Source organism: Musa acuminata, chromosome BXJ3-4, assembly GCF_036884655.1.
Source record: "Musa acuminata AAA Group cultivar baxijiao chromosome BXJ3-4, Cavendish_Baxijiao_AAA, whole genome shotgun sequence".
NCBI classification, from domain to species: Eukaryota; Viridiplantae; Streptophyta; class Magnoliopsida; order Zingiberales; family Musaceae; genus Musa; species Musa acuminata.
Genome location: NC_088352.1, coordinates 36,195,891 through 36,219,629, shown reverse-complemented (window position 1 = coordinate 36,219,629; position 23,739 = coordinate 36,195,891). Strand labels below are relative to the sequence as shown.

The following is a 23,739-nucleotide window of genomic DNA, read 5'->3' as shown; positions in this document are numbered from 1 at the left end:
CGTAGCTGCTTTAAGGCGGCTGTAATAGTAGTCGCATCTCTTAAATTAAAAGAGTAGATACGCGCGGTCATAATTAGTTGCTCCAAGAACTCGTTCGTTACCCCCCTAATCCCTACACCGCCTCATCCTCTGTAGATCGCCTTGAACCTCGGTGGCTGGTGGCTAGCGGCACAGTGGTACCTTCTCTCCCTCCTCTTCATCGCCTCTATTCCGATCGGGCTCCCTTTCTTGCCCCTTCCGTTCGCTATCTGCTTCGAAACCCCAATCTTTCCGGACTCTCATTCCTTTATTTTCGGTGATTCCAAGCTAGATTCTTTATTTCTAGTTGTTTCTTATGTTCTTCTGTCCTGCGAGAATGTCATTGCTGTTCTTACTGTGGGGTTTCGTCAACGCTCTTCTTGTTCGGTTGACTTGGGATTTTGCTTGTTCCGCCTGTTGCGCCGCCACAAGTGTCAAGAACTCCGTTTCCTCATTCTTTACACTATAATTTAGGGTGTCTGTTTAGCTTGCCATGGAGATCATGTTTTCTAATCCATAAATGCCTCTGCTTTACATGTATACAAGAATCCTCAACAATATTATGCTTCTGAAGACAACTTGCATCTCCGGGTAATAGGGTTACTTTCTTGGCTCCATGCTTTCATCTTGTGCTATGTGACTTTGATCTTCTCGATGAGGCCTTCTTTTATTTTATTAGCGAGCTTTTTGGTCGGTCAAATTTGAACTGGATTGTGTCAACAAGTTGACCAGAAACGTCGTGTCTCGGGACTGAGAACCGATCAAGGACCGTGTTCTTAACGATTTCGATCAGGGTTTACTGAAAGAGAAGTATGTTTCGACCGTTCCGCAGTAAAAATCCCTCTTCTTCATGCGTGTTTAGTCAGATACGAGTGTTGGTACATTCTGACCACGTGGAAGCATTGCAGTTAAAGGCCACCGCATGTCTCGTCCAAAAGAGATGCAACCTTTTCTTTTGTCGAAGAAAGGGGTGTGAGACTTCAGATCTCGTGGGAGATCAACCAGACGTGCTCACGATGGCCGTGGGATACTCATCATGAGATTTCCTGCCTTTATGTCGCCATTTTCGAGACGCCTGTAGTTTACAAGAGTTTAGGCCGCAGCTATACGAAGATCTGCTGGAGTTACGGTATCACCTGATACTTCTCTTGCGTCTTCTCTTTGTATCTTTCTCTCTCTCTCTCTCTCTGGAGTAAATTCTGATGATGTATAAAATTATCTCCACCGGTGGTAGGGGCTGAGATATTACGTAGACTTGGCTGTAACTCATGCACAGTGCTCTCTTCTAAATTTTCTTTGAACTACTAATGAGGTTAAATCAGGAGAAAGGATAAACTTTTTCGAGAGTGGGTTCAGGAATGCTGCACTTTGTCCGATTTCTTATTTTAATGATGTTGGACAAAGTGGCGTGTAATAATGGATCAATTGGTTGGTGAGGTAGAATTGATGCAGATAAAACCCATGGCATGGGTGTGGAACAGAGGAAACATAATGGTAGGGTGGGGTTGTGGACATCATCAGTGATGGTAAATCATAAGACAAATAAGGGAGGAATTCTGCTGCTGGGTGTAGTTCTTCAAACGGCTTCTGCTTCCTTTTTCCCTTGTTGCCATGGTATAAGAAAGTGGGGTATACATTTTAATTTTAATAACTAGGTAGGTATAGATTAATGTATCTCGTTTATAAGCTTCTTGATGAGAAAAAGGTAAAGAAAATTAGGTTGTGGGAGCTGAAAATTGTAAGAGGGAGAAAGAAAGAAACTTCTAGGGCCGTGAACGATCATCATGTAGAGAGAAAAGGTTGCCTTTTTGCCTACCAAGATAAGCTTTTAATATTCAAGCTAAAAAAGAGTGTAAGATCATCACAGCGAGTTCTTTAATTCTGACAAAGAAATTGACTTCGATGAAAGATAGAACAGAGGATGGAATGCGAGTGGTCATCGCTAATACTTGTGCTATGCATTAAATATCAATTGTCCATATACTCAGAAGTCTTTGCTTTTAGTCTTTCTCCATGACACAGACTGCACTAGCTCTTCGAGTAGTACTTTTGCTGGTCCTGGGTTTGTGCCTGTTGCACAGACCACATTTTATTTGTAGTTACAGCTCTCTGACAAATTTAATCTGTCCGCTAATTAGCAGCTGAGACTGGGCCTAAGTGGCGGAAGCCACACCTGCACCTACATTGTCATTCAAGTGGTTGTAACAAGTGTTCTTTAGTCTACTCTAATTCCTCCAAGTGGTCATTGAACCTATGTGACACCACAGAAAATGTTGAAGAACAAGACATGGCCTTTGTTCCTGTTTAAGCGAGCGAGAGTTGGCGCTACAACCGAGGGAAGAAGACAGATTTGTAGGTGCGGAAGGCCGGAAAGGTTTGTGCTTAAACACTTTACTTTTAGATAGGATGATCTGAGATGAAAGAAGTGTGGGACACGATTGAAACCTTACTTCTCCACTTTGTCTCTCAAGGACAATCCCTGCCTCACCCTCAAACTCACCCTCAGTAGTCCTCTCTTTTCCTCACCCACTCTCTCTCTTATATGGAACACAGAATATCTCCCTCATTTGTTCAGAAGGATCATAAGTTTGGAGGCACTTGTATCTCATTTATTCTGCAGTTGTTGTCATGTGGGTTTATCAAAGGGTTGCTTGCAGAGGTTATTGGCATTCTGTCCATCTCCAAGTCATCCATCTCTCCTGAACATGGAGAAGCTTATAGATGGAGGTGGGCATCCTGCCAACAGATCTCTGTTGGCTTCTCTTTGTGAAACCCATGTGAAGCTTATAGATTGCAAGTAGCCTGGGGATTCTTCTCTCATAAAATAGAGAAAACAGGGCACGCACTTATATGATGAGAATATGAAAGAATGGTAAAAAACATGCAGCTCCCTTTTTGTTAATTCTTTTGATAGGACATATGCAGCACTTGTACAACTTATGTATTATATGGGCTTCGTGGTGTCACCTCCTACGATTCTTTTGTTACCGTGAGTTCTTTTCTTCTTGGCTGCTGTCATATGCCATTATTACCTGTTGAAATTACATTTTCTTTACTTTCTGATACTGATTACAATAACAAGTATGGAATCCTTATCCTTTCTTATGTTTGTTTGCTTCATTTCCATTTCCTTTGCTTGCTTTTAACTGGCATTCTTGTGCTAATTTTCCTGATATATCCAGATCACTGATCTGATGTTAATTGACGGCCGAATGATAGATGGAAAGAAGATATTGCTGAAAAATATCGTATGTCAACCTTTTTGATGACAAAAGCCCTCTTTTATGTTCATCATATTACTTGCTTGGATGTGCCATTTTAGACCCTATATGTCTTTTTCTTTCCTAGAAAATCTTATTCTTTTTGCTCTCTGTCCACTTTGCTCTTTCTTGATTTTCTTTCCTTTTGGGTTATCTTTACTGAAACAAAAGACACCCTTTTTGTTCTTTTATCTTTCTTGAACCATCATTTGTATGAGAATGAAACTAAAACTTATATCAGGAGGGAGAGAAGCACTTCTGTTCATAAATTGCCTGCTAGTAGTTGCCTTTATGATCTTATTTTCTTTGTTCTTTAAAATTGGCTACTTACATTGATAACCAACTCCCTGTCAGGGTAAATGAAGCTGATGAATGTTAGGATCGGAGCGGCACTAAGAGGGGAGGGGGGTGAATTAGTGCAGCGGATTAAAACTTATAAGTTTAAAAACGAATTCGTGAATACGAGGAGATTTTGTTTCGATAGTAACTTGAGTAGATGAAAACCAAAAGCTAACAGTAGGGTAAACAACAATTTCAAGAAAGTAAGAACTCACACATTCAAGGAACACACCGATTTAAAGTGGTTCGATCAAAATGACCTATATCCACTTGTGAAGCCTTCTTCGAAGAGGCTCCCAACTTCCACTAGCAAATCACTTTGAAGGGGAATGACAAATACCCCTCTTACAACCTTTTACAAGTAGTTCACACTCTTACAAATTTTCAACGAGAAAGAAGAAGATGAACACTCAAGCAATTGAAAACAAGACTTGCTAAAGACTTTGCTAAGGCTTTTATCTCAATCTATTGCTTCTCAAGAGTTGTATTCTCTGCTGAGAATTGAGGGGTATTTATAGACCCCAAGAGGATTCAAATTTGGGCTCCAAATTTTGAATTCTCTTGGGTTCCCGATACTGGCAGTGCCACCGCCTATCAGTGTCTGACACTGATAGTGAACTGGCGGTGCCACCGCCCGACCTCTCGGGTGCTGGGCGGTGCTACCGCCCAATCCAACAATACCACCGCCCGATCCTCAGGTTTTGGGCGGTGCCACCGCCCGACCTTTACCGGTCATTGGTTGGGCTTCAAATCCGGCCCAAACCAAGTCATATTCGGGCCCAGTTGGCCCCTAACCAGGATATAGGATTATCCCTTAATCCTAACCCTAATTACATGCAAACTATGTAACTGAAAACATAGTCCTAAGCAAGCTTTCAACCGGCAAACGTCAAGTCTCCTTCCGGCAAGCTTTCCGGCGATCTTCCAGCGGACTTCCGATACACCTTCGGATTTCTTCTGACGGACTCCCAGTAGGCTCCCGATCTTGTGACGAGTTCTACGAGTAGCCGAGCCTTCTTGGTGAACTCCGCGAACCTCCGACGATCTCTTTGGCGGACTTCCGAAAATTCCGACAAGTCCCCAATTTCTTCTCGGTTGGTTCCGGCAACATCTCCGATGAATCTTCAGACTCTCAAACACCCATCGAACTTGACTCCGGTATCCTTGTTTTATGTTTTCAGGCTATCATAGTTAATCCTGCATACTTAACTCAATAATATGGATTAGATCAATTAACCCATCAATTGATTTTATCATTAAAATCCGAGATTCAACAATGAATTCACCAAACCAGATCTTGCTTCAGGTTTGCATACGTTTGTAAGCCCTCAGTCTTAGTGGACAAGAACAAGCACATGCACTCAGAAAAAGGGTTTGTTATTTGCTAGCATCTGGAAATGATAAAATTACAAATGTAGGGATTTTGTCAAACGCATGTTTTGGTTGCCTGCATCAACAATGCATATTGCATTTTCCATGGCAGCTGAAGCCCTTGATTCTGCATTTTCACATTCAACTAAGGTGTCTGAATGTGTTATTGCAGGCTAGTTACAACCGAAGGCTGGAATCTCTGTCATCCTGCTCTCTGATAACCGCCACTCCTTTCGCCACTGCTTCCAATCATTGCCCCTCTGGCCATCAACTTGATTGCTGTTGTTCTTGGTGTCACCATTCTTGATCGCTGTTGTCCCTTTTTCTACATCTCTTGGTGACAACGGTCCTTCCCGCTATACATCCACTGTTTCTTTAACCATTCCTGCACCTCTGACATCCAGAAAAAATGCATTGAAGTTGCAAAAGCAAGAATGATATATAATCTTGGCCTTAAATTTAACCACTTTCTTTTCTAACTTCTTGAAAAACAGACAAACCACTTTCTTTTTCTGACATGCAGCAAATGCTTTGATATAGCTAACGTAACTCAGGAACTTTTAATATGATTACCAGATGATTTTCAATGCTGAATGAAGTGATACAATTTACATAGGGATCCTTTTCACATCTATCTATCATGTTTATCTGGACTCTTTCTTGAACACTAGTTGCGAAAATGGGACTTTTTTCTTTTAATCTCATCCTTGTTTCTCCTTTTGCATGCTGATGCTTTAGTACTTTGTATGCCAAGCGCTTAAACAAAAAGGTGGAGTTCTTGAAGAAATGAAGCTCGAATGTGCAGACACGTTGAAGGAATGCCTCCTTTTCAAATACTAAGAAAAATGGGGCTCGTGTTGCATTACAGTGTTTTGAATGAATATTTTTGTTATCTACAGTTGTGTCTACTTAGTTCTTTGTTTTTCTATGTATTAATTGCTGATGACACTTTCACTGTCACTGTTATCCTACTCTGCATGCATGCACACCAATTAATCGCATTGGACACAATCACTAAAATTTAAAGATTACTTGTACAGGAATGCATATGACAATAAGCCAGGCAGTGACTCTGGCAAACTCACGAAGAGCATGGAATATGAAACATTTGGGTTGGGTACCTGCTCCATCTGTCTCACCTGAACATCATAGTAATCAACATTTTGATATAGTTTCCTTGTTTTGTTGCAATTCTTTGAACGTCATTAATTGATCTAATTTCAGGTTATGTCTCAAGTCATCATGTGTTGAAGCATCATAGACATTTGCCTTCTGCTCGCACACCAACCCCAATTACTCCACCACAAACACAGGGTTCTAAATCTTGGTTTCACTGACCTGGTTTGGCTCATTTTTTTTGGCCAAAACTAAGAATTTAGCTGACTTTGTCGGTGATGATCATTATTGCTTAATGTCGATCACCATGATTAACTTTTGTTCACATGACTTGTTGATCTATTTATTTCTTCCTCTTGAACTTGAAACAGGTTGTGAAATATCCTGTTCTGATCCACTCACTTCAACCCCAATTGGTTCACCCTGTGGATGTGTATACCCTGTGCAAGTTGGAATTGATCTTGGTGTAGCACCCACCATATAAGTGATTCTCTAGAATTGCTGAGCTTGAAGTTGACGTTGTGTCTGCCACATTTCTGAAACAAAGTCAAGCGAGAATAATGGGTGCCAGTGCTAGCATGAAGGACAACAGTTATTGTTGACTTGGTGCCTCCAGGTGAGAAATTCGATAACATGATTGCACTTCTGACTTACGAAACATTTTGTCCAAAGAAGGTGCCGATCAACATGTCGCTTTTTGGTGATTATGATGTGTTGTACGTTCGTCATTCCTGGTAATATCGTATTACCTACCTCTTTTGCTTAAGTTCGTCATATTAACATGCTTATACTTTTGCTTAGAATCCAGGGACAACAAACAGTACTTCCTTCGCCACTGCCTTCATTTGATGAAATCATTGGGTCCAAGTGGGATTGGGAGTCATCACTATCCTCTCACAGCAAATATTTCAAATCACAAGTCACAGAATCTACTCCTTTTCGTATTATCACTCGACCACCTCCTTTTATATATCATAGACTTTTTATATTTTCACTGGACCACTTTTTATATATCAGACTGTCATTCTATCCTCCTGATTATATTATCACTAGACCATACAAGAATCTACTCCATATGAGTTTGTCGATGCTAATTGGCTTAGTCATCACATCTTATTTTAAAATATTCAATATTATATTATGTATTGATTGTCATGTGATCAATATTCAATTCTTAGTCATCAATTGTCATGTGATCGTATTTTAGACTTTAGATTAATATATGTATGATATATGCCTCCCACTAACTTAGAATTGAATATTGATCACATGACAATCAATACATAATATAATTTTATGGCATGCTAACTTGATTTGATGTTGCAAACTGGTGTTAAGATTATTTGTAATTATATAATTAAGTCCATAGACCAGCACTAGTAGCGTTTTTCTATTTAAATATATCTTTAAATATTTTTTCTATCATGAAATGGTTACTTTGATGCTACTATTTCAAAGTTGAGGTTTAAATAGTTAGGATTGATGTTTTCATTTAGTTGTAGATATTATTAAGTGATATTATGCCTTCATGTGATTTTTGTTGATATTGTTCTAATCATATCTAAATATTTTTATATTTAATATTTGTCTATATTTTTATATTATATGCTATTTGAGAAAAATAAATTATGGATAAAGTCTGGTCTGAACTCGCACTCAATTTAGATTCAGATCTAGCTTAGATCAAGCCCGAGTAGTTTAGGTTTAGCCTAATCTACATTAGTACTCGATGCAATCTTAAGACTTGACTAGTTTAGCTAAGGTTCTAGTTAATGTTAGGATTAATAGGCTTGGTACCCCTATAATCACAGTGTGGAGTTAACTTGATTTATTATTTTCTACACATATCTGATGTCTTCTTCGATGAATAGAAATACGCTACATAATAATATAAGGACAAACAAACCATTATTGATAGGGTGATGAATTCAACATGATTTATTAGCAATAATGTGTTTCTTTTTTACTGGATAATGCTCCGTCGGGATTGTGATATATGTTTTTATATATGTACTTAAGAGAATATAAAATACATTTTTTATGTCTAGTCACTTATGAGTATTACAACTTCTCTCTAATAGAAAGATATGATATAAAACACTACATTAGTGTAGAAAATAGTCACACACCTTTTTCTTTTAATGCAAGGAAAGACTCACTATTTTTTTTTTTCCTCGAGTGCAGCAAAGCTTTCTCAATGGGTTAATTAAATTTGTGTTTTTGACCTTTTAAAGTGCGCTCTACAGCTCGGTGGGTAGGTTTGTTAGAGCGAGCACACATTCTTTTACTACCGTTGACATTTCGCAATAATTGATTTGGAAGAACACGTGTTCTCTGCGAGTTAAAATCAATTAATTATCCCTTTCATTTATTGTGGATTTGTTCTTCACGCAAAAGATTCTGGTTTTTTGACTTGTGGTGCTTAGATTAAACTTTATTATACGTCATCTAAAGGATCCATGGCGTATGGAAATATATTCCCGTGCGACATGCCAACATGAATCTTTAATTGATTATATAGCATGATAATAATAATAATAATAATAATAATAATAATAATAATAATAATAATAATAATAATAATAATAATAAATAGTATAATATAATAACCCCTCACACGGCATTGCCGACGTGCTTTTGAAAAGGAGTTCATTGGAATCGATGCGATCAGCGAGGGTGGATTTGAGCTGTAAGCGGGGGGATGATTTGATCAGGTATAGCCGAGATTAAGCTGTTCAAATGCGGCAGCCAGCTATGAATGATACGACACGAAAACTACGCTGTGATTCGATTCCTCGACCCGCGGCCGAAGCAGCGTTCGCGCGGGACGATACGAAATCTCCGGTCTCAGATCTAGCATCGACGTGGGTCCCGCTTTTCTGGCCAAAGAAGGGCTCGCGAAGAGTGCCTGCTGTCTCGGCCGGTCCTCGAAGTGGTGATGCGCCGGCAATTTCTTACGTTATCAATTGTGAAGAAAATGCCGGAGAGTCGGGGCACAAAGCAGACGGTGACACGAGCCGTGATGCGAGCAATCTCGTTGTGCACGCCTCTCCCTCAACGCCGCGGGTGGGCCAATATTCTGACGCACTCGTTTCCCGATTCCCGGCGGTCGGTGCCGAGAAGCGAAGGGAAAGAAAAGCAAACGCGAGAGGCAAAGAACAAACGCCTGCCGGGCGTCCAACCGACAAAGTTCTCCGAGGACGAAGACGATGCAATGTTTTTAGGGGAAAAGAAAGGGGAGAAACGATCGCGCACGTCGCTTCTCGTCATCACCTCGCTCTTTTTTATTTTTTCTTCTCATCATATTCAAATTCAGTGGCCCTTCTTTCTTGATGGTTCACAGCCGAGCGAGAGGATCACGTATTAAAATCGTTTTCTGCTGTCACGGAAAATGATTCCCGAGCTGGAATTCGTCGTCCTTGACGCCTATAAAACGCTCGAGACTAGGCGACAGAGAGATCACAAGACGGCACACAGCGAGCCCTTGGTTTGAATTGTTCTTAGGTTTGTTTTGCCTCAACCGTCTTTGAGATGATGATGGAGTCGTTGCACCAAAAAGAAGTTCCTTGTTTTGTCTTTTCGTTGGATAAATCTTTTGCATCTTTAGTTAGCTGTAAGTGCATTATATGGTCGTGGAGGCGATTGCTTGGAAACGTTTAGCTAAAACCCGTGAGACTCATTGCTTGGTATTGAGAAACGACATGCACTCTTTTAGCCCACAATACTGGAAAGAGTGCCTCAAACTTGAGGATTGTTTACATGGGCTTTTCAAGGTTTAAATGAGCTTATTCTAACCATAATTGTATGTGGTAAAAGTAAGGTTTGCCGTGCTAGGATCGTCATACCTATTATTTGAAATATCTGGCTGTGATATTTGCTATTTTATATTGCAAATTACTTAATGTCGTAAAGCAGAGTTCTGGAAGATGTTTTAGGAAAACTTAAATGCTATAGGAATATGTTGATTTTTGTTGCAATTTTTGATATTGTTCTTCTAATTACTATTCTTCTTTTTCCATTCATTTCACTGTTGAAGTTTTATTCTGAGCTCAATGCATTACATTTATAAATGGCTGTCACTGCAGGCATTATTACCTCTCTGCATCTGCTTAACTGAATCAGAGGTCACGGTTATCTACTAATCATCTAGTTATCAGTTATGAGTTACATTCCCACGGTATGCACTGATCTTTGTCTTTTTTTCACCTACCTTTGAGTCTTTCCTTAGTTTGTGGTCCCTTTGCAATCAATCGCCTGGTCATGTTCCATTATCGTTTGCATTTGTGCCTTACGTGGGATTTGCAGGTGGTTGATGAGACACGTCAGGGAAACGAATGTTCCAACGGTAAGGAAACTTTCTAATATTCTATCACCTTCTGTGACTGCTATATTATTCTCTTTGAATTTTGGTAAATAATATAGGATCTTTTATTGTTAAATCTTTTTAAGTTATAAAAAAGTTAGACATTTTATGACAAATCGTTTCATACTCCAAAAAAGCCTATACGTCTATCTCTTGTATTGTAACCTTTCTGGAATAAATGTTAATGTAACAGTAACTACATAAGAAATAAATGACGAATTATCTTTGATAAAAGTACTTCAGATATTCTTGTTATGTGTTGTTATTTACAATATCTTGGAAATGTTTTACATCTTTCTAATGTAATTTAATACAAATTGCATAAGTGATTGCAGGTTCTTAAATTTCCATTTTCTAGCATTGCAATATATATATATATATATATATATATATATATATATATATATATAAAGTTATGGCCTTAAAATGATGTAGCAATAGACTACTATTTTGGTTTATGTTCGTTACTAAATCCAGTACCTCCCAATTTATTATCTATTGTTCAGGTGGACCATTACAAAATGGAAGAGAGATCCTCTTTCAGGTGAAAGATTTATTTGTTTTGTTTTCCATGTCCATATTGTCTACATTAATACCATGAAGTGTGAGAATCCCTAAGGAAATTTATGTATTAGAATTTTAGTTAATTGTTTATGCACCCACTCAAAATTGGGGGAATTGGAATGACTAATTTAAATTACTGGATATAATATCAAATAAAACACAACAAATGTAAAATAATTCGTTTTTGATAGAATTCATTATCAATTCTTGTAAAGGACATTTAGGTAAGACACAAGCTGAGGTACTTCTTATATTTGATGGGTGGGCATGAGAAAAACTGATGATAGAATGAATATTTTTATTGTACCACCCCGGATCTTTGAGCTGAAGGGAAGGAGCATGATGATCATCCTGGATATCCTTGAATAGTAACAATTAATAGCATATATGAATCTCAGGTGGTCAGTTTCAGAAAATTTTTTGACCACTTCAATTAGACTCCATTGTTCACCAGATAATCTTTACGTGGCATCTTGAAACTTCTTTTATTCATTTTTGCTAACAGAAATCTTCATTAATCTGACACCTAATCCATCTAAAACTACCATGTGATTTAGATAGTGCAAAGAATTGATAGGTTAGCCTGTGTCCTTGCTGATAAAGTTCAATAGTAACTCAATAGGAAGAGAATTGATAGGTTAGCCTGTCTCCTTGTTGATCAAGTTCAATAGTAACTCAATAGGAAAAACTAAATCATAATGAGGATATCAAAACGTTTAGTAATAATTAAAGTTCCAACTACAAGACATTGAGTATGCAGGTATAACTGTATACACTTTACATGTATCACCACATACATTTTCAAGCAAAATTTATAATTGTGACTCATGGTTAAGCTATAGCACAACAGATATGTCACTGTCACTTTATAACAAGTTGTTTTGTATTGTATCGTAGTTAATTCTTTTAGCAAATTTTATTCTTTCCTCAAAAGTGCTCAAGTCAGTTGAGGGTCTATGCAGCATTTAACCATTTTTACTGATGCATGCCATGTAATTGATCTCGTTATTTTAAAACTCATGCTGAACTGTTAATTTTATGCTTAACAAACATTTGTTTTTGCAGGCTTTCAATTGGGAGTCACACAAACATGATTGGTGGCATAATTTAGAGATGAAAGTTGATGATATTGCTAGATCTGGCTTCACGTCAGCTTGGCTACCTCCAGCAACCAATTCATTATCTAAAGAAGGTTAGTAAATCAATGGATATTTCTTCATTTGTATTTTCAGCTTATGCTTATGAAAATTTTCCCCCTCATTTTTACAGGGTATCTGCCACAAAACTTGTATTGCCTTGACTCTGCATATGGTTCTCACGATGGATTAATAAGTTTAATTCAAGAAATGCATCAACACAGAGTTAGAGCAATGGCTGATATAGTTATTAACCATCGAGTTGGAACTACCCGTGGACATGGGGGAGCATACAACCGCTATGATGGAATTCCCATGCCCTGGGATGAACGTGCTGTCACATCATGCTCTGGTGGCCTGGTAAAACCACATTTCAAGAGTATATGAAATTTGTATATTAATACTTCAAATATGTTAGTCATGTTAATTCAACTAGAGTTGGTTATATTTATTCACATCATGAATGCTTTGCATATTCTTGACTGCTTCCTTTTTGTTCTCTTTTTTGCATATACTTACATCGTACCAAATGTTACCGTCAAGGTAGATGCATCTGTTGGTATAATTGATGGTCATACTTCAACAAAGTTTTTCTTACATATATTTCTTTTTGAGTCAAAGTCAAATATGTCTTTTGGGTAGACCAAAGTGAAGAAAAGTACAGGTTAAGAAACTAGGTGTGTAAATAATTTTCACACATAGATAAAAATTAAAATTTACTACTTGATTTATTGTTCAATTATTAAATTCTCCCATGAAGAGTAAGAGAACTTTTTTAATTAGATTTATTTTATGATGAATGTTTGACAAGCATTGAGAATTTGGAAAGCATAGGATATACTCAGTTTTCTGGCTTCAGAGAATAACTGATCCTTATGCAGCAGAATTAGAAAATTATCAAATTTTGTGTTTCCTTTCAAAGGGGCATGATAGAAATCTCTTGGCATGCATGTTCTGGGAGCCATGTGTCAAAGCTCAGCAGACCTTGGTATGATTACATTTATATAGGGCAAAAATATGAGGAAAAAATAAGAACTAGTCAAAATAGTATCAATCGTAAGAAATTTGAGAATTAAGTAGAGCATACTAGTTTATCCCCTCTGTATATAATTATCATAAATAAACAAAAAATATTTTTGAGGAAAAACTGGATTTGTTCCAGCAATTGGTATGATGCTGTGGCAGTTGACACAGCCAGCAGTACAGTTGGCATCCTGCCATGCTAAGAGGTTAGCAAGCCCCCATGCCAGACAAAAGACAAACCTTGATTGCATGTAATATTCTAGTAATCTATTCAAAAGAATTTATAATCATCCTTTTCAAGTCTCAGAAGAATTGGAAAATCTTTATAGAAACCTTCACGGTTATGCTAAAATTGCTTGATTCTGAGTTATGTATCTTTTGATTTTGGCTGTTCAAAGCAATGGTTAGGTGCTTTTAATGCTTCTTATAATAATTATTATTATTTGTGGTGAAGGACTTGTACTGCCAATATGACAATATATTCTTCAATGTATCTTCTTACTGATAGTGCTTGAATGTATCAACTTCTGTAACATGCAAAAATGGTCATATTAAAACCATTGTTTCCAATTTCTTCTTTTAACTGCGTTGCCTCTAGGGTTCGCGAAGCTATGGTGAAAACTTTGATGGAGTTCCTAACATTGATCATAGCCAAGCTTTTGTACGAGAAGACATAATTGGTTGGTTAAAGTGGCTTCGCGAAACTATTGGTTTCCAGGATTTTCGTTTTGATTTTGCAAAAGGGTGAGTTTCCTTTTGAAGTTATTGTCCTCTTGAACTCTGCTGAGACTTTTCTTTTGCATGTTTCCTAAAGTAATATTCTCTTGTGAACTTCATAGATATGACCCAAAATTTGTAAAAGAATATGTTGAAGAGTCGGAGCCTGTATTTTCTGTGGGAGAATATTGGGATAGCTGTAATTATGTAGCCCCTGATTATCGCTTGGACGACAATCAAGGTATCATCCTTAGAAAATACATTTCATTTTAACGTCACATTAGTAAATTCATACCAGATAAAATAAACAATCCTGATATGTTAATGTGCTTCCTTAATTTGATGGTTTATGATTTTTTGGTAATATGTATAAGAAAACAACCTAAAAGTGGTTCTTGTGTTGTGTGGTCTGTTCTATATTTGTTTTCAGAGTAGTTAGGACTTAGCTTCTGTTAATTGCACCTGACTTGTAGTGCTAGTTTAGGGAAATCAGTATTTTGAGATACCTAGAAATCTGATATCTTGCTCTTAATGTGGATAATAACTTTGGCTTGGACTACTATGATTGTCATGACATAGTTAATATTTGGAGTTGATGTACTTCAAAGTAGATGTCAATATGAACGAAAACCATAGCCACTACATGAAAAATGAATATTTTTGTAAATAATGTCTTGCTCTGGAACTTCTGGAAACTGAATAAGCTTTGTTAAACTAGTAATTCATCATATCACTTAAAACTAAAAGTAAACTTTTCCATGTGTAGCTTAAACTAATTGGTACATCTCCAGAAGAGGTAGCCAAAAAGTCTTGTTGATTTCTATAGAACATTTTACCCTGTTAAATGCACAGACAGTCACAGACGGAGGATTATTGACTGGATTGAAAAAACCGGACAGGTCTCTGCAGCATTTGATTTCACGACAAAGGGCATCCTACAGGTGCTTTCAGTAAAGAATTTTCTTTTCTTATGTTATAACAAATCTATCCTTTGGCTTGACAGTAGTTTTAGGAAAGCTGCTAAAATTTGTTAGATTAACATTCTTGAAACAGGAAGCAGTTAAGGGATAACTATGGCGACTGCGCGATCGTCAAGGGAAGCCACCTGGTGTGATTGGGTGGTGGTCTTCACGAGCAGTCACATTTATTGAGAATCATGACACTGGCTCAACTCAGGTATATCAGTTTTCATCGGTCGAATGAATTGCTACCTAATGTGCCATAAAATTTATTTTAGATTAAAGCATGCTTGAATTAGAAGACTCTGTCACTTCCATTATATTTACTAGTTTTAAGTATCTACTAAATGGTGGGATATAATTTTTCAGGGTCATTGGCCTTTTCCATCTGATCATGTTATGGAGGTATACCTTAGATTCTACATTATATCTATTTATAGCAGAGTAGTAATTTTTTTCTTTGAAAACTAACTCTTCTCATCTAAATATTATTGTGCTATGATGTAATATTTGAATCTTAGTTCTTTTTTATATGCATAATAGAATACACGAAAATTATGGTGGATAATGATTCTATTAAAAAAAGTATTTTGAACGAAAAGAAAGAGGTCAGTTTGTAACACTACTTAAAGCCATACTAAGCAAAGATGTTGCAGCAACCGTAAGCTTCATCATTTATTATCTTCTATATTTTTGAACTGTAATAAAATTTTAATACCTAAATGCTTTATAGGGATATGTTTATATACTCACGCATCCAGGAATACCAACAGTATTCTACGACCACTTCTATGATTGGGATAACTCTTATCACAATCAAATCGTGAGATTGGTATGATCACCTACTTATTCCTTTTGAATCATCTTTCCATGTCATCTTTCTAAAATCCTAATAATGTGTAGATGAACATTCGTTGCTGTCAAGATATTAATAGTCGTTCCAAGATCGAGATTTTGGAGGCTCGCTCCGACCTCTATGCTGCAAGAATCGACAACAAAGTCTGCATGAAAATTGGTGATGGGTCATGGTGTCCGAGCGGTCAGGAATGGACACTTGCTGCTAGTGGAAATAGATACGCAGTCTGGCACAAGTAGTTTGATAAAATAAATCATTTTTCTTCACTCGTATCTTCTGTTGACTGAAGTTATCTTGCTTCCTGTTTTCTAAATAATCATGAGTAATTTATTGATGATTTACACATTAAATTTTGGCTTAATAGTGGTATACCTTTAAAAAAAAATTATTGCTGATTGGCGGGTGGTTGTTGTCGTATAGATTTAAAATTTTCGCAGGTGATGGCCTCACTATATATATATTTAAAAAAAAAAAAAAAGGGCTATATGGCAAGGTTGAATCAGCCTTTATTTTCTGTTGGTGATGACGCTCTCACAAGACTGATACCAGCATCAAGTGCAAATGGGGTGAGTCACTCCTTGAAAGGTTCCAGGGATGGCACCAATCTCTCGATACCCAACACGGGACCTGATTTTTAGTGATGAATCAAGGCTCACCCATCTCGGTGTTGGATGCGCTCTATGGTCAATGGCGGAGCATTCCTAGCATTTCCAAACAGATTACACTTAATTTAAATGCGTTGCCGTATTAGTTATATTTGTAAGTTAGTAAAAATTATATGTACTAAATCATCTTAATCAATCATGATGGAGTGAGTTCACCGCAGGGATCGACGCATCGCCCGTCATACATAAGCAGCATCGGACGGTCGGCGTTGCTGCTTTAAGGCAGCTATATTGGTCGTCGCATCTCTTAAATTAACGGAGTAGATACCCGCGGTCATAATTAATTGCTCCAAGAACGCGTTCGTTACCCCCCTAATCCCAACAACACCGCTTCATCCCCTGTAGATCGCCTTGATCCTCGGTGGCTGGTGGCTAGCGGCACAGTGGTACCTTCTCTCGCTCCTCTTCATCGCCTCTACTCCGATCGGGCTCTCTTTCTTGCCCCTTCGCGTTTCTGGACTCTCATTCCTTTATTTTCGGTGATTCCAGGCTAGATTCTTTATTTCTAGTTGTTTCTTATGTTCTTCTGTCCTGCGAGAATGTAATTGCTGTTCTTATTGTGGGGTATCGTCAACGCTCTTCTTGTTCGGTTGACTCGGGATTTTGCTTGTTCCGCCTGTTGCGCCGCCCAAGTGTCAAGAACTCCGTTTCCTCATTCTTTACACTATAATTTAGGGTGTCTGTTTAGCTTGCCATGGAGGTCATGTTTTCTAATCCATAAATACCTCTTCTTTACATGTATACAAGAATCATCAACAATATTATGTTATATTGATGACTTTGATCGCCTCGAAGAGGCCTTCCTTTATTTTATCAGGAAGCTTTGGTCGGTTAAATTTTAACTGGATTGGGTCAACAAGTTGACCAGAAACGTCGTATCTCGGGACTAAGAACCGATCAAAGACCGTGTTCTTAACGATTTTGATCAGGGTTTACTGAAAGAGAAGTCTGTTTCAAAGACCGTTCTGCAGTAAAAATCCCTCTTCTTCATTTGTTGTGTTGTCAGATCTGAGTGTTGGTACATTCTGACCACGTGGAAGTATTGCAGTTAAAGGCCACCGCATGTCTCGTCCAAAAGAGATGCAACCTTCTCTTTTGTCGAAGAAAGGGGCGTGAGACTTCAGATCTCGTGGGAGATCAACCAGACGTGCTTACGATGGCCGTGGATACCCATCATGAGATTTGCTGCCTATTATGTCGCCATTTTCGAGACGCCTGTAGTTTACGAGAGTTTAGGCCGCATTTATACGAACATCTGCTGGGAGTTACGGTATCACCTTATACTTCTCTTGCATTTTCTCTTTACATCTTTCTCTCTCTAGACTAAATTCTGTATCAAATTATATCCACCGGTAGTCTAGACTTTTCCATTTGATACGTACTTGGGGGCTGAGATATTACGTAGACTTGGCTATAACTCATGCACAATGCTCTCTTCTAAATTTTATTTGAACTACTTATGAGGTTAAATCAAGGAAAAGGGATAAACTTTTTCGAGAGTGGGTTCAGGAATGCTGTACTTTGTCCGATTTCTTATTTTAATGATGTTGGACAAAGTGGCGTGTAATAATGGATCAATTGGTTGGTGAGGTAGAATTGATGCAAATAAAACCCATGGCATGGGTGTGGAACAGAGGAAACATAATGGTGGGGTGGGGTGGGGTTGTCGACATCATCAATGGTGGTAAATCATAAGACAAATAAGGGAGGAATTCTGCTGCTTGGTGCAGTTCTTCCAACATCTTCTGCTTCCCTTTTCCCTTGTTCCCATGGTAAAAGAAAGTGGGGTATACATTTTAATTTTAATAACATGTTAATGTTTTGTACCCTTCCTCACCCTCAGGAGTCCTGTCTGTTCCTCACCCTCTCTCTCTCTCTCTCTTATATGAACAGAGAATATCCCCCTCGTTTGTTCAGAAGGATCATAAGTTTGTAGGCACTTGTAGCTCATTTATTCTGCAGTTGTTGTCATGTGGGTTTATCAAAGGGTTGCTTGCAGAGTTTATTGGCATTCTGTCCATCTCCAAGTCATCCATCTCTCGTGAACATGGAGAAGCTTATAGATGGAGGTGGGCATCCTGCCAACAGATCTCTGTTGGCTTCTCTTTGTGAAACCCTTGTGACAGACCGACCTCGATTGCATGTAGCCCGGCTATTCATTCTCTCATTAAATAGAGAAAACAGGCACTTACTTGTATTATGAGAATATGAAAGAACGGTGAAAAACATGCAGTTCCTTTTTTGTTTATTCTTTTGATAGGACATATGCAGGACTCGTACAACTTATGTATTATATGGGCATCGTGGTGTCACCTTCTACGATTCTTTTGTTTCCATCCACGAGTTCTTTTCTTCATGGCTGCTATCATATGCCATTATTGCCCGTTGAAATTACCATTTTCCTTTTTTCTTTGCTTTCTGATACTGATTACAATAACCAAGTATGGAATCCTTATCCTTCGCTTGTGTTTGTTTGCTTCATTTCCTTTAATGTTGCTTGCTTTTAACTGGCATTCTTGTGCTAATTTTCCTGAAATGTCCAGATCGCTGATCTGATGTTAATTGAGGGCCGAATTATGGATGGAAAGAAGATATTGCTGAAAAAATATCATATGTTAACCTTTTCGATGACAAAAGTGCTCTTTTATGTTCATCATATTACTTGCCCCCGGCAATAGATCACGTACAAGGGTCTCTTAGGTTGTGCCTTTCCGGATCCTATGTGCATTTTACTTTTCTAGAAAATTTTATTCTTTTTGCTCTCTGTCCACTTTACTCTTTGTTTTTTTCTTTCTTATTTTTTGTTCTCTTTACTGAAACAAAAGACACCCTTTGTTCTTTTATCTTTCTTGAACTATCATTTGCCGAGAATGAAACTAAAACTTATCTCAGGAGAGAAAGAGACACTTCTTTTCATAAATTTAAGCCCTTATATCTAATCAATTGAGACATTGTCACTAACAAAAAAAGATTTGGGCAGTCTTGATACTCATGATTTATGTTTGTTTAAATTCTCTCTTCAAACACCTAGAATTTTAAGATATTTGATTGATGTTCATAGTCTTGAGTCCAGAATTGCCCATACCAAATATCATCATACTCATCCTTGGACAACAACATTACTACTAACTAAAGCTAGCTGGGATCTGAATTATTTCTTTTGTCCATGCAACAATTGTAAACATGTTTTTATAAACAAATCGGAGATGGTAATACTACTTATTTTTTTTTAAATGATCCATGGATATTTGACATGCCACTTTGTTTGAAACCTACTTTTATTGATACAACTAGACTTTCTTTTGATACACTTGTATCTTACTTCATCCAATCTGGCAATTGGAACGTTCAATTGTTGTTGTATCATTGTCGTACTCCTTAGTTGATACTATTGCTTCAATAGAGATTAGTCATTTACTTTTTTATGATGGTGTATAGGTTTGGCAAAGAAATACTTCCCACTAATAAAGAGTTGGTGTGGTTGAGACAAACTTTGGGTTTGCCTATTTCAATCATCCTATTCAATATCGACCTCATATTGCCCAATATAGAGTTTCCTTTTATAGACCCCTAATATAGGGTAGTCGACATGATGGATACGTATTGTCTAAAATAATAATGTCACATGATAAATCTTATTAAAGAGTATTATGATAAGAGAGTGATCCATTATGCGCATGTGTATAATTGAAATAATGTATCTTTTTAATAATATATATATATATATATATATATATATATATATATATATATATATATTATGTTACGTTGTGATACTTGTTTATTGTCACATTCTAGTGTCTATATGTGAGATATGTACTTAAGAGTCTGGGAACTTTTATGGTATCAGATAGCACGATCAAAGATTTGTAAAAACTTAGGAAATATACTTTTTTTTATCATAAAATAGTTAAATTTAATATTTATGATATTAGGAGATAATGACATGTACACGTGGAAGTAGAAGTTGAGTGGGTTGTGGAATCGAGTGCCGTATTTTCCCCATGAGACAAACTAGTATACCAAAGACATCTCAGGTTGGTGAAGGTATTCAAACTTAGCCTGTGAAAGGGTAAAATGTTCAAATGCCCCACCAATCGTTATATCCTATTGCTCCAGTTATACAAATTCCACCGATTACATCGGGAGTGATATCCCTCATCATCCACCCGTTGCTGCATATGGATAGACTAATATTACTGAAGGACATGGAGACGGAGCTAATATAAAACTCGAATAATTCAAGCGTTGAAGTCCCTTCCCTTTTGACGAAACGCATGATCACCTGATGGCAACGATGGATTCGAGTCGTCGAAAATATTTCTAATGCTATAATGACAGAAGGTCACCTTTGCCTCTTCCCATCCTTGTTGAAGGCAAGGCTGACTACTCAACAACGTCTACTAAAGGCCGATTCTGAGATGGTGATGCGGCAGCAATTGCAACATGGCATTTTATGAGCAGTAGTACTTTCCCGCCTCGGTGCATCGCCAAAAATACATAGATTTCTTAATTGGTCAGCAAGAAGACTGGCTATGACTACTATTATTTCTTTGTGGTGAGGTCTATCGTACCAAAGTATATCGCGACGGTACGTATGCTATAGTATTTTAATATAGTACTGCTACAGTATAAAAAAAAATATAAAATTAATATAAAATTGTTTGGTACGTAATCTTTTCCCGTTCTCTGCGCCTTTCATTCTGAAACCAAACCTAATCCTGTTGCAGTAGGAATGATGGCACGTCTGGTTCACGTGCAAGGGACCACGGGAGCTGCAATGTTTGACATTATAGCCGCAATAACACTTCATTTTCCTGGATCGCTCAGTCTCATGTTATTCCTTGGAATGTTACATCAACCATGTCATTGGCTTATCCCTACAGTACGATTTTTTTGTTGTTTACTAGACAGGGACATGACCAACAACACACCTATTGCCTTCCCACATGTGGATCGATGGAGAACGGTCCTAACACTGAACGATTGCATCTGCGAGATGAAGGAAGAATAACTCTACACAAGTGCTCCAAAAGAATACCAACACAACAAATCAGCCATGGCGAAGCAGTGCACGCTTCTTCCGAGTCATGTCGATCGAGCAAGAAGCGGCACCGGTGGGGAGTAAGGGAGCCGCACAAGGCTTGTTCCACCTCTTGAGGGATGCGTCTCTGAGCGACGCCACGACGTGCTCCATGTACGCCGCGTCGCACGGCAGCGTGATGCGGCTGTCGCCGACCGGCAGCCCGAACTCCTCCTCCGACTTCCGGAGCAGCTCCTTGAAGACGCTGCTGTTGAGATAAGCTATCGGGATCAGGAAACGCCGCCCGTCCCTCGTGTACGCGGCGAAGTGGCCCTTTCGAGCCACCGATGCCCTCCGAGAGCTGCCACCACCGTCATCTCCACCACTGAGCAACGAGATCTTTGCCTCACCTACCATCTTGATGAGCTTCCTCGGGCTAACCATGACGTACCCTGTACTGCCAAAACCTACTAGGCAGCTATGGAGTAGAAGAAACGAGATCATGGAATGCCTGTGTGTTATGTTGTGGTGGGAGGCAATGGACGAACTCGTCTGGTTATAAATAGATAGGCAGCGCTCGATTACTTAGGTAAAGGGAAAGGGGTAAGATGAACGTAGTGGATACAAAACATTAGCTGAAAGAGTAGAAAGTCGAACCATATCTTCTTGATTGGCTATCTATCATAGGTTTCAAAGAGCAAGCACGTACAATGACATCGTAGGGACAGGTTAGACCACCTATCAGAAAATGATCGATGGACTCAGCTCAGCCACAGTTGCAGTAGCCATTATCAGAAAGAACCCCTTCATTGAAACTAGTGTGTCAGCTTCTTCCTCTTCGATACTACTACGAGTGCAGAAGGATACTGAGACAAGACACATATAAAACTGTTACATACCGATACATTTGCGACACTACGTCGACGGTCAATAGCAAAAATATACTGAGAGGAGACGGCCGTGGGCAACACAGCTCTTTCCTTGATGATCTCCAGGCTTTTTGCATGCGACAGGAGTTGTCTCTATTGTTTTCTATAGCATCTCTCTCATGATTTCCGGCAGACCATGTGCCTTTTCTGCTCTCCGCCACTAATGCGTTTACGGATACTTCCAAAAAATCAGACGAAATAATAATAATAATAATAATAATAATCAGAATTAAATGTAACAAAAAATAACATTTTAAATTAAAATAAAAAAAAGTGATTGATTTTTTGATGTACTTTTTTTGAGGGGATTTGTTGGGCTATAGATGACTTTTTTATTTTATTTTAAAAAATATAATTTATTCTTTTGTTACTATAAATATATTTTTTGGATGAATCTAAAATATTGTAGATTAGAAATACTTTTTTGTTTCTTCTATTATCTTCTTCTCTTTCTCGGTAAATTTTATGGTATAAGAGCTTGGTTCTAGAAATACTAGTAAAAGTATGTCAATTAAAAAAGAAAGGGACATCAATAGATCCAAAAGAAAAAGAAAAAAATATGATAGACATTGGAGTAAATATTTCTAATCAATTCTTTCCTATATTCAAAGTTGAAAATTATTAATTTTGAACCATTAAAATAATAACTTTATTTATTTCATAGGAATTATGAAACTTGATAGAAAATGATTTTATTGAGTATAATCGACATGATTCCAATATTACTAAGGATCAAATGAATAAAAACATATAGAAAGATGTAAGAGCTCTCTATATGCTATAATAAGCAATAGATAAATCCTTCTTTTCCCAAATCATATGAGCATCGACATCAACAAAAGCTTAAAATATATTAAAAAATATATTTGGAGATACAAACAAGGTAAAAATTTTAAAGCTTCAAATTCTTCGATATGAATTTAAAACTATTATGATGAAAAATTATGAATCTATTACTATTTTTTTCAAAAATCTTTTATATTGTGAACCAAATGAGGTCTTATTGTGAAAACCTAAATTTGATGTGTAGAAAAAGTTTTACGAAACTTAACTCTAAAATTTGATATGATTTTTACTATTATAGAAGAAGCTAAAGTTACAAATACATTATTTGTTGATAAATTAATGTGTTCGCTTTTAGTTCATGAATAATAAATAAATAAATATTTAGATGAAACTTTAGAATATATTCTTCAAACGAAGATAGATTAGAAGAATGATTGAAAGAAAATCCAAAAATCAAATCTCAAAAGAGAGGTTAGAATGGTAGAGGTCATGGACAATTTGATACTTGAGGCAAGGAACGAGACCGATCAAATGAGATTTAGATGAACTCTAATGAAGGTAACATAGAATTGTTACAAAGAAATTGGATATATTGACAAATATTTCTAGTAGAA

General features: G+C 37.5%; 1 protein-coding gene, 1 long non-coding RNA gene and 1 pseudogene across 6 annotated transcripts; 2 read left to right on the top strand and 1 right to left on the bottom strand.

Annotated features, from left to right (window-relative positions):
* Positions 1–62: 62 nt before the first annotated feature.
* Positions 63–7,182, top strand: LOC135636289 (uncharacterized). 4 transcript variants are annotated; one of them, XR_010495862.1, is made up of 5 exons: positions 63–176; positions 3,201–3,266; positions 6,029–6,139; positions 6,213–6,329; positions 6,476–7,182. It is a non-coding gene; the product is annotated as an uncharacterized LOC135636289 (long non-coding RNA). The 4 variants fall into 4 exon arrangements; XR_010495863.1 differs by having other exon boundaries at positions 6,213–6,720; positions 6,906–7,182; XR_010495861.1 differs by having other exon boundaries at positions 6,213–6,838; positions 6,906–7,182.
* A 1,626-nt stretch (positions 7,183–8,808) lies between these two features.
* Positions 8,809–18,663, top strand: LOC135586524 (probable alpha-amylase 2; annotated as a pseudogene). The gene is made up of 14 exons (XR_010495798.1): positions 8,809–9,608; positions 10,190–10,281; positions 10,410–10,449; positions 10,974–11,011; positions 12,097–12,223; positions 12,301–12,527; positions 13,789–13,934; positions 14,030–14,148; positions 14,760–14,848; positions 14,961–15,083; positions 15,236–15,271; positions 15,600–15,698; positions 15,770–16,773; positions 17,436–18,663. The product of XR_010495798.1 is annotated as a probable alpha-amylase 2 (transcript).
* A 2,777-nt stretch (positions 18,664–21,440) lies between these two features.
* LOC103993009 (auxin-responsive protein SAUR36-like) lies at positions 21,441–21,854 on the bottom strand. The gene has a single exon (XM_018826344.2). The coding sequence runs from the start codon at positions 21,852–21,854 to the stop codon at positions 21,441–21,443; it is 414 nt and encodes a 137-aa protein (XP_018681889.2).
* Between the last annotated feature and the right edge of the window lie 1,885 nt (positions 21,855–23,739).